Raw genomic sequence first — 11251 nt, 5'->3', positions numbered from 1 at the left:
ATTCATTCAGAATAGTGGATTTTAAATGTTCGATAGTAGGATGGTTTAACTACCTTAATATCAACTACTTCTAGACAAGAATGGTGTGCAGTATTATCTTCTTTTTCACTCCCAGCTATTCCAACATGGCTTGAAACGTGAAATAATATAATTTTATAGCCCTTCCAGATGCTCATGTCTTCCTTGTAGTTCACCCAATAGAATCGTTCTCGCAGCTTCCTCTCAAGTTGGTAGTTGCTATTCATTCAGAATAGTGGATTTTAAATATATTTGGTAGTCGGATGGTTTAACTATCGTAACAATAACTACTTTTAATAATTCTTTTTCTCAATTCTTTGCACTATAATTTGCATCCAACGTATTGTAATATTTTCCTTTGAATTTCGTTTCCTATTGTCCCATGGCTTGAGACGTAATGTTATAGCCCTTCCAGATCCTCATGTATATGTCCCTTTTCCTTGTAGTCCACCCAATTGAACCTTTCTCTTAGCTTCCTCTCAAGTTGGTAGTTGCCATTCATTAAGAATAGTGGATTTTAAACATGTTTCGTACTCGGATGATCGGTTAACTACTGTAACATCATAAATAAATTGTATACCAACACATAATGGCCAAACTTCAACAGACTTTAATATTCATAAACCTCATCAGAAGAAAATATTTTTTGATCCAAAGTTTTTTTTTGTTATTAGAATAAATTACCTGCAATTTGTTAATTCATTACAACATTGAATAAAAGATGCAAAGTGTTTATACATACTATAATAGATAAATCTTCATTTAAAATTATGTGATAGATTGCTTGCTTGTAGGATCTAGACTCATAAACTCAATAATTTCTTTTATTGATATAACCAATAAAGTGGTAATGATGAAATTTTGTTTTTGATTTGAGCAGTAGGGTCCATTATTTCCATTATTTGATGCTGTTATTGCTCTACAAAATGTTGATCTTTATCAAGGGATGTTTATGTGTATAATATTATTATTTATGTGTATAATAATACTGTATGATCGAAAAAACACGGCGTCCAGTGGGCTTGGAAATGAACATCTCGATGACATTCTCCATATCATTTTACATATAAAATGACAGCAATCTTCATTTCATAGGCATCGCTGACGCCGTTTTTTATTCGATCGATCAAATTGTACTTACGTGTGTAATATTCATTTAATGGTTCCTGTTTTAGTTGCTGGTGTTCATATTTTGGTTTTTTATTGTGTTGTTGCTCTACAAAATGTTAATATTTATTGTATAACATTACTTTTCTTTGTATAATAATACTTATGTGTATAATATTCATTTAATGGTGCCCTTCTTGCTTGTTGCTGTTGTTGCAACTCAGAATTTAAATTAACCTGAGGCAGTAGGTAGAGCTTCATCCTCCAACATTTTCCTATGTAAATACTGCAAGTGGACAGTATTTCTGATGACAATTTTATCATAAACTTTAACATCTTGTTCTTTAAAACGAAACTGCCATACCTTATCTGTAGATTTCAAAGCAATATCTAAATGCTTTTGACCATCGCTGTAATCTAATTCTTGTTTGAAAATCAATACCTAATATTATCCTGATGATTTTGATTTTTGATAGATTATTAAAATACAGCACTTACAGTTAACTATATTTCTTGAAAGTACCTACAACTTTATTTATTTCCTACTTTTATTTGTTTAAAAAAATGCCAACAATTTGTGCATGTCTGTCAAACTTTAAAGTCATTAAAAATAAATTTTATTCAGGTTGTAACTTTATAGAATGGATTGTACAAATATACTTTGTAACATGTATGTCAATAATCTTACGAAAAATACAAGGGAAAAATGTTTACTAAACTTTTGATTGACTCTAATTTTTACATTTAATACAAATAATACAATACTGAATTATAATTATGTATTTTACAGGCTTTGCCTTTGTTCTTTATTTTTCCATCAGCTATTCAACCAACTTCGCACCACACACACTTTAACCATTGTTAAATAATAAATAAAGCACAAAATATTGATAAACAATAATTATTTTATATTCTAAAAAATAAAAACAAAACTTTTTTTGGGTAATGTTTGGTTATATTTATTTTTATTCTCTTATCTATGGTTACTTTTCATTTTTTAGATTTATGCGTTTTTAGCGCCACTGTGGTCATTTGGCGAACCCTTATTCTTCCCGTTTTGTGACCACTTTTTCAATAAAAGTCCCATAAGAGTTATTTCTCCTTACCTCTACACTCCATATACAAAACACAGCTACAAAAGTGTGACAGCTGTCTTATTTCCTGCAGCTGTCGCTCTCCCTTCCATTTTGCTGCTACTGGATCTAATAAAGATTTGTTTTTCTGTCTATGTTTGGGATAAATTAGGACTTGTAATTGTTGTGTTAATAGAAAAATGTATTGAGGAGAGCTTCATAATAAACAGCGACGTACTTGTGGAGAATTTTGAACAATGGATCAAGATAATCAAGAGGGTTTTATGGAAAGACAGGGCAGGTAAAGTTGAAAAAAGAGACGTAATTATGTCTTTGAAATTGAATTATTTTATTAAAGTTTAAATTATAGAATTATATAATAATAAATAGCCAGTATGATATCTAATAATGTTTAAACATTTATTATATATTATTGTATATAGGTATGTACATGTATTTTTTTTAAATTTCTTTTTTAGTTGTCTGCTATTAAGGTGTGCGAGTCAAAATTCATTAGATGAGAGTTCCCAAAAGCATGTTTCGCAGAATTGTCAAAGGCAAATATCATATAGGGAGAGAAGACCATATAAAAACCTTTTACATACACAGAAAGCTTTTGAAATAATGAATTCTATGAGAAAGTAATATATTACTGATCACATATGAGTAGATATTAATCGATACATTTCTAGACAAAAACTGTTATGCGACGTTACATTAGTTGCTAACTCTGTAGAAATTCCTGCTCACAAGATGGTATTGGCAGCTTGTTCACCATATTTCTATGCAATGTTTTCTAGCTTTGAAGAAAGTAGACAAGACCGAATTGTTATACAGGAGGTTGATCATTACGCTTTAGAGTTACTGGTTGAATATTCTTATACTTCTGAAGTTCATGTAAAGGAATGATTGTCTAAATTTTAACTCCTGTTGATTATGAAAATTTATTAGGTTACTGAAGAAAATGTTCAAGTACTTCTTCCAGCAGCTCATTTACTGCAACTTACTGATGTTAGAGATGCGTGCTGTGATTTTTTACAATCTCAGCTGCACCCTACAAATTGTTTGGGAATAAGAGCTTTTGCAGATTTACATGGATGTCTAGATCTTTTGTCTAATGCAGAGAGTTATATTGAATTGAATTTTCCGTAAGTGAAATAGAAATTTAGTAAGCTTTTAGCTCATAATAGAATTTTCTTATTTAGGGAAGTAGTAGAATGTGAAGAATTTTTGACCTTATCTCAACAGCAAGTTTCAAAACTGATCAGCAGTGATAGACTAACAGTCCCATCTGAGGAAAAAGTATTTAGGTTTTATCTTTGTATTTAATTGGTGGATTAATTATGTTCTTTAGGTATTTGAATGTGTTATTGCTTGGGTACACCATGATGTGGAAAATCGCCAAAAGCATCTTGCTTCTCTAATGGAACATGTAAGACTTCCTCTGATGTCTCAAGACTATCTAGTCCAAAGAGTTGAAGAAGAACCACTTTTAAAAGCTGATCTACAATGCAAAGATTATTATATAGAAGCTTTAAAATTTCATTTGTTAAAAGGTGATACTAAAATTACAATCAGAACACCAAGGTAAGTTGATTTATTAGTTAGTATTTAAAATAATAAATTAATCTCTAGGACAAAGCCAAGACAACCTGTTGGACTACCTAAAGTACTGTTAGTAGTAGGTGGTCAGGCACCAAAAGCTATCAGAAGTGTAGAATGTTATGATTTTAAAGAAGAAAGATGGTACCAAGTTGCTGAGATGCCTACAAGGAGATGTAGAGCTGGTTTGGCAGTTATTGGAGGAAAAGTCTATGCAGTATGTATAGTATATTTTTCTAGAAAATACAATTAACACATTTTTCTTTTAGGTTGGCGGTTTTAATGGATCTCTCCGTGTTAAAACAGTAGATGTGTATGATGCCTCTCATGACCTCTGGACTAGCTGTGAATGCATGGAAGCAAGGAGATCTACTTTAGGAGTTGCTGTGTTGAACAACAGTATTTATGCTGTAGGTGGTTTTGATGGGTCTACAGGACTAAATACAGCTGAAGTGTTCGATCTCAACACTCAGAAGTGGAAGTCCATAGCTGCCATGTCTACTCGAAGAAGTAGTGTGGGCGTAGGAGTGCTAAATGGTTTATTATATGCTGTAAGTGTTTAAATATGATTGAATTTAATTGATTATGTGTTTGATATGTTAGGTTGGAGGGTATGACGGTGCATCTAGACAATGTTTAAGTTCTGTAGAGTGCTATAATCCTGAGACTGATAATTGGAGATCTGTACCTGATATGTGTTTTAGAAGAAGTGGTGCAGGTAAATATGGAGTCGCATGAAGTTTTTTAATATACATATATTTTTTTGAATTATCATAATTTCTATAAAAATATAACTTGATATTTTGCAATATTATTTCAATTTTGAATTGTTATTTTTTCTTTGCCAAATATATTTTATTGCATTACATTTTTCTCTATCACAAGAAACATAAGATTTTGTTTCTCTAATTAAATAGGTGTTGGCGTATTAGATGGAATTCTATATGCTGTTGGTGGTCATGATGGTCCATTAGTAAGAAAATCAGTTGAAACATATGACCCACTCAAAGATCAGGTTTGTACTTTATTACACATTTTTGGGTTTGTTTAAGTGCAAACCTAAAGTATGTACGAAAATGTATTTCAGAAAAATATTTTAACTTAGGGTGGCTCAAAAAAGTGTGAGTGGATCGGGATGATATTTTTTAAAATGAACGCCCTGTATATTATTGCATTTTTGATTTCCTTTCAGATCACTTTTCATAATCCTAAGATATGAGTAAACATATTTCGATAATTTCAGAGATATTAATAAATAAATAAAAAATCTATATTTTTTAAACTTCCTTAAAAAAATTATTATAAATACAAGAACCTGTTCTGAAATCAAAACTAACTATATTAACTATATTAGGTATTTACTTTAGATGGTCTATACTTACTTTGCTATAAATATCATAATCTTAAATCAGACAGGGTGTTCAAAATTCTATGCTAAACTTTCTAAAATATAAAATAATTTTTCTGTTTTTTTTAATGGAACACCCAGTATATTATTTTTTCAATAGATGTAGAGTTAAAAAATGAACATTTTTTGTATTTAAAGCATTTCAAAATTTTTAATGGTTTCGCAGATACACGAACTATTATTTCATATGGCTCTTTAAAGAGTAAAATACGAGAGAAAAATCATTGGGTGGCTTTGATAAAAATTTATTGTGGAATGCCATATGAAATATAAAACCGCGAATATCTGCGAACCTGTTAAAAATTTTGGAATACTGTAAAAACAAAAAATGTTCATTTTTTAATTCTCCATCTATTGAAAAAATAATATACAGGATGTTCTATTAAAAAAAAACGAAGAAAAATTAATTTATATTTAGAAAATTTGGCCTAGAATTTTGAACATCCTGTATGATTTACGATTACTATATTTAGAGCAAAGTTATTACAGACCATCTAAATCAAATACCTAATACAGTTTTGATTTCAGGACAGTTCTTGTATTTTTAATAACTTTTTTAAGGAAGGCTGGAAAATATACTACATTTTTTATTTATTTATTAATATTTCTGAAACTACCGAAATATATTTACTCATATCTTAGGATTATGTAAAGTGATCTGAAAGGAAGCACAAATTGCAATAATATACAGGGTGTTCAATTTAAAAGAAAATCATCTCGATTCACTCACACTTGGCTACGTGGCTACGCAAGTTAAAATATTTTCCTGAAATACATCCTAGTACATACTTAGGTTTGTACTTAAACAAAATTCACAAGTTTTTTATTCTAAAGCTGGATTTATAAACTCCGAAGTTGGCGTTCAGTTGAGGTTCAGTTGCAGTTGGACGTTCGCGGCAGTTGAGGTTCAATATTTTTGCCAATTTTTGCATTTATAAACTGTCAGTTTCGGTTGTAGGTTAGGTTTGGAATTGTGAAAATTTTGAACGTTTTTCTTTCGATTTAAAAATACTTTTGGTATTTGTCAAAGTTCAAACACAGTAATCCACGATTACGCAAAATATAAACATTACATTAACAGAAATAATGAAACAACAATAAGGGTCATTTTCCAATGCATCGGCGTACTGTGCTTCACGTGATCGACAGGCGCTTATTCATTGGCTGTCGCCGAACGTCGCCAGCGGTCGCCAACTGCCCGCAACTGCCGACATAAACATTGACCATCTTTGAACTCCGCTGAACGTAAAACGAACTGCCAACTTCTCGACCAACTGACTTTATAAATGCGCGCGTTCATTTCATAGTGTTGAACATTTTAAACGGCAACTGAACCTCAACTCCCGAGTTTATAAATCCAGCTTAAGAGCTACATAGTATGCTTGACGCACTATTTTGTGCGTGTGGTTTTTAGTTACCCAGTGCACGGAATTGATTTCTCGAGCTCTCAAAGCGTTGAGTATCTATTTCCTGTCTCGACTAAAGTCAAAATTCTCGAGTAGAAACTCTATTACTCTTGACACTCTTTCGTTTTAACGACAGACAAAACTGATTGTAAAAAGTTATGTGTAGACGGGGCTGGACAATGTTGGTTTTGTCCATCTTTAATTTACTAACGAATCCGTCTTATTTTCAGTGGATGCCTATAAGTGACATGGCCCTGTGCCGCCGGAACGCAGGCGTGGTGGCGCTGAACGGACTGTTGTACGTGGTGGGCGGCGACGACGGTTGCAGCAACCTGGCCTCGGTCGAAGTCTACAACCCGAAGACGGATTCGTGGAATATGCTGCCCAGTTGCATGGGCATCGGCCGCAGCTATGCCGGCGTGGCCGTCATCGATAAGCCCATTTGAAAGTCGGACTCTGTTGGCGGCGGGACCGTGGCTACGCAATTGGTTTCGATGGCTGGCAGGTGTGTATCATTTATTTAAACGAAATTTTAAACTTTTAACTTTTTTTTAACTTTTCTGCTGTTGATTTCAGTGGCGGCTCGTTAGGTCTAAAAGAGGGAGGGTACAAGAATACATAATTACTAGATTTTGTATATAATTTTTGCGACATTGAACATAATTTTCTTGGTTGGGTATGTATATAGTGTATGTCATAAATCTCTGTTTCCGCGAAAACAAGTATGTGAGGGGCATATTTGTGAAATTTTGTTCTTTGTATAATATTGTCTACGTTTTTGCCAATTAAATGTCAAATGGCATAGTCGGACTTAACTATCTTGGCAGTAGAGTATGATTGTGTGTGTTAAGCTTAATCATGGATAATCTAGAGATTTGGTAAACATTATAATAAACCAAGTCCAGCACGACGTAATGGGGAAGCAAATAATACCTCCCAACATTTTTATTGGAACCACAAAACCAAAAATTTCTTCAATAATTTGAATTAAGCATACACCAAACACAATACGTTTTCGCGCTTACACAAGCCGTTAAGTGGTGGTGAGCTCGAGTAGCAGAAAATCGGCATACTCTGATATAACCTGTCATACACATACCCAGTAATGTGTAGTTTGCGAAAAATAGCTTAATATAAAAAAAAGTAAAAGCTTCTTAAGGCCAACTGGCGGTAAGCGTCATTAAAAAATAAAGACGAGTAAGGGCTAAGTAAATGATGTCTAGGACTTGACCTCGCCAAAATTATCATAGATTGTCATTTCCTAACCGTTTTTGGCGCCGCTTTTTTAGTGGTATAGTATATGGATATTAAACAGTTATTACCAGTTTTTAAGAGCGTTTTTGAAGGACTTTTAAACTTATGCAAAGCGTTTTGCAAGTTTTAGTGAAATTTTTGAAAAAGTAGGATTTTATGTTTTCATAAAACGTTATAACTCGACTGCGAAAGAACTTTTTAAAATAGTATTTTTATTCGCTTATCTCTACTCAAAAGAATATTGCTCGACGCCGTCTATTCAGATGTCTAATAACAATTTGTAAAAGGTAATGTCTCTGAGATAAGTCGTTCCGTGCCTCGAGTCGACGATTTAATGGCGTATTGCGTAGATAACCGAAAATCACCGAATGATACTCAGAATAGATATATATTAAACAGTTTCATTGGGCGATGCGCGTTTCTCCGTCTAGTCGATAGAGAGTTGTTTAGTACTAGCTGCTACTGTCCTTTGGTACAATAATACAAGGATTGAAAGATGTTATAAATTTGTTAGGTACGCTAACTGTGAAGAAAACAGCAACGCAGAGGGCGCCGTGGGATACGATTTCCGAGCGCCATCTGTCTCTTCCAGGGAGGGTGCCCCAGAAAACATTTACGAACCGATTTGCAACGAGCCCGACGCCAACAGTATTCAGGTGGAGAATATCTACGAGTCGATTGAGGATATTAGACAGCAACAAGAAAGTAAGTTCATAGCATTTAGATTACTATGGTAAGATAGTGTGTCCAGTAACGATCTTCAAGAATATTTTTGGGGTGGGAAGCTTTCATGTTACAATAACAAAATAAAATACTAGCTCACCACGATGATTCAAACTAAACCCAGTGGTGAACTAGCGTGGAAATTCTTCAACACGTTACCGAAAATTATTCTCATCAAGCAGATGATTGATGAGAACTGATGAAAAATTAATTGATGCATTGATGAAATTAATCTTAAAATATAAGAAAAACGGAGAAACATTGTAATTTTATGGTTTTTACGGTTTTCTTAAAATTCTACGATTAATTGAAATGAAACGAAAACGGTTTCCACCTTTGAATAAGAAGACTAAGGAAGGAGCATAATGCTATCCATGTATTCATGCATGGTGGGCGGAAAAAGGACTTTAGGGTGGGAATCCTTGACAGTTCTGTTTGACGATTCATTTGACACATTTGAATTTGATTTGAAATTTCGTGGATTTGTCAGTATTTATGGAGCTTATTTTATGTTATTTATTATTTATTCTACTACTGATAGTTGTATAAAGGTAGTAAATCTAGATGGAAATTGTAGCAGAACTTAAATTAACAGTGACACTATCGCGATTTATCGAAAAAGACTCTAAAATAGTTCTGTAGCGTGCGGTAGATCTCGGCAAAAATCGAGTGAAATAATGGAACAACTTTTCGCTAGTAAGTGACTATATAATATACACATACGTGTAGTAAACCGATCATTTATGAAATTCACTTAAATTAACTAATTATATATTTTTTCTTGCATTTTTGCTTTTATTTACTACTTGTCAAAGATTAGATGTCAAAGAATTTAGATACGTCACTTTGACTTACCTGGTTCAGTAGCGTATCGGATGTTTGTGTTAATAAATAATTATTATAACTATCTATTTTTATTAGAATTTTACATTTTTATAACAGTTTGAGTCTACCCCACGTCTACCCTATGTCATAGTTTTACATTTTTTAAATAAAATTAGAACGGCACTGATAAACCGGAATTTAAGTTGGCCATATTTGAGGCCCATCGCGGTGGACCTAAGATTTTTGATATAGTCCTTCCTTACTGTTCTTATTCAAAGGTTTCCACTTTGCAAGGTTAATTTTCTAATCTGATGTGTCGGATTCAAGACACCACCATTTATTTGTCAAAATTTAGCAGTGTTCGACGTATTTCGAAACAATGCCATCTATGACCATCTATTGAATTTATGGCCATGCCATGAGTAGAGCTAAATTAGTGCTTTTTTAGACATCAACTTGAAAACAAATATTACACTGGGGTTAGACCGCTGGTGATCCAGCAGCAAAATAAAAACACCAATTCACCACAATACATCAAAACACTTTACTTTTAACACTGGATGCGCGTTTCGCTCACCATGTTAGCATCATCAGTAGACATATCATGGTTAGAGAAGCGCGTCCAATGTTAAAAGTGGAGTGTTTTGGTGTATTGTGTTCTTATGTTTGCTTTTTATTTTGTTGTACTTGATTAAAATCGGTATTATTGAAAGATAAATAATGTCTATGATCCCCTCCACCCCACTTTATTTTTGACAATAGACAAAAAAAGGTCCTGAGGAAAAAGTTACATAATTGGTAAAAGAAATACACTGTTTATATTTTCATGTAATAATAATAATAATAAATAGTCTTTATTGTAATCCATAAGCATTACAAAAGGCGAAGTTGAAGCATTGCTTCCTATCTTAACCTACATACCTACATTTACAAAAAAAAACATATATACATTCCATAATCAATCCTATAACTTCATAGAGAAAGAAACCCTGCTCAATTTTCCAAAAAAAGAGATACAATAAATTCAATTACAAAAAAAGGAAACCAGCCGAAATATAGCTCAATTAGAAGAATTTAAACGAAAATTGGGGTTTCCCATTTTAAAGATAGAATATTATGTTTTTTTTATTAGATTTACGATTACAACGACCCAGTAGTTCTAACGCGACAGTACACGATGTTTGCGAACCTATCTACGATCCGAATCTGCCCAGCTGCAGTACCAGCACGTACGGACGCATCGGCAACGCCTACGGTCGTATTGACATTATTGGTCACGGCATTGGACGAATCGAACGACATCTGTCATCTTCATGTGGAAGTATCAACAGTAATCATTACGCTATCGAAAGTCTTTATGGAACAACTGATCATACAGGTATGCAAAATATTAATGTTAAGTCAAATTCCAAGCCAATTTATACAGGGTGAGTTTCCTACGATGTTCTGTATGGGTATCTCAGAAACTACTGAAGATAGAGAGTGGGTTAAATGGGAGAAGAATTGCACTTTTGTGGGGTCATAAATATGCGCTTTTTAGATTTTCAAAAAGTGCATGGCTTACTAGATATTTCGAAAAAAACAAATTTCGGCTATTTTAAAAATTGTCCCTAATTCCATTATACCCTATTTTAGACAAAAAGTTTTCGGATAAAAGTTCTAGATAATCACATCCCTAATGAGTTTGTGTTCTCCGATTTTTTCTAAAGCCTCTCATTTTTGACATATGACACAAACATGTTTTTTTTTTAAATGGAAACCATAGTCATAGCCAAACTTCATAAAAAGCGCAATTTTTTAAGCTTTTCGGCGATATAAGCTATATGTTTCTTTTG

General features: G+C 33.0%; 1 protein-coding gene and 1 long non-coding RNA gene across 3 annotated transcripts; one reads left to right on the top strand and one right to left on the bottom strand.

The window, feature by feature from the left end:
• Positions 1-684: 684 nt before the first annotated feature.
• Positions 685-1249, bottom strand: LOC115878836. Of its 2 annotated transcripts, XR_004049610.1 has the most exons (3): positions 1160-1249; positions 761-937; positions 685-702 (listed from the first exon to the last, which is right to left on the bottom strand). It is a non-coding gene; the product is annotated as an uncharacterized LOC115878836 (long non-coding RNA). The 2 variants fall into 2 exon arrangements; XR_004049609.1 differs by lacking the exon at positions 1160-1249 and having other exon boundaries at positions 761-1153.
• Positions 1250-2255: 1006 nt separating this feature from the next.
• On the top strand, positions 2256-8398 carry LOC115878805 (ring canal kelch homolog). The gene is made up of 12 exons (XM_030895409.1): positions 2256-2499; positions 2678-2839; positions 2891-3095; positions 3150-3346; positions 3404-3500; positions 3553-3785; positions 3834-4017; positions 4070-4351; positions 4404-4518; positions 4718-4815; positions 6845-7119; positions 8383-8398. The coding sequence occupies exons 1-11, from the start codon at positions 2456-2458 to the stop codon at positions 7058-7060; spliced, it is 1833 nt and encodes a 610-aa protein (XP_030751269.1). The 5' UTR covers positions 2256-2455; the 3' UTR covers positions 7061-7119; positions 8383-8398.
• The last annotated feature ends 2853 nt before the right edge of the window (positions 8399-11251 follow it).

Source organism: Sitophilus oryzae, unplaced genomic scaffold (assembly GCF_002938485.1).
Source record: "Sitophilus oryzae breed Bouriz unplaced genomic scaffold, Soryzae_2.0 scaffold_1532_pilon_pilon, whole genome shotgun sequence".
NCBI classification, from domain to species: domain Eukaryota; kingdom Metazoa; phylum Arthropoda; class Insecta; order Coleoptera; family Curculionidae; genus Sitophilus; species Sitophilus oryzae.
This window is presented reverse-complemented; position numbering and strand designations above follow the sequence as displayed.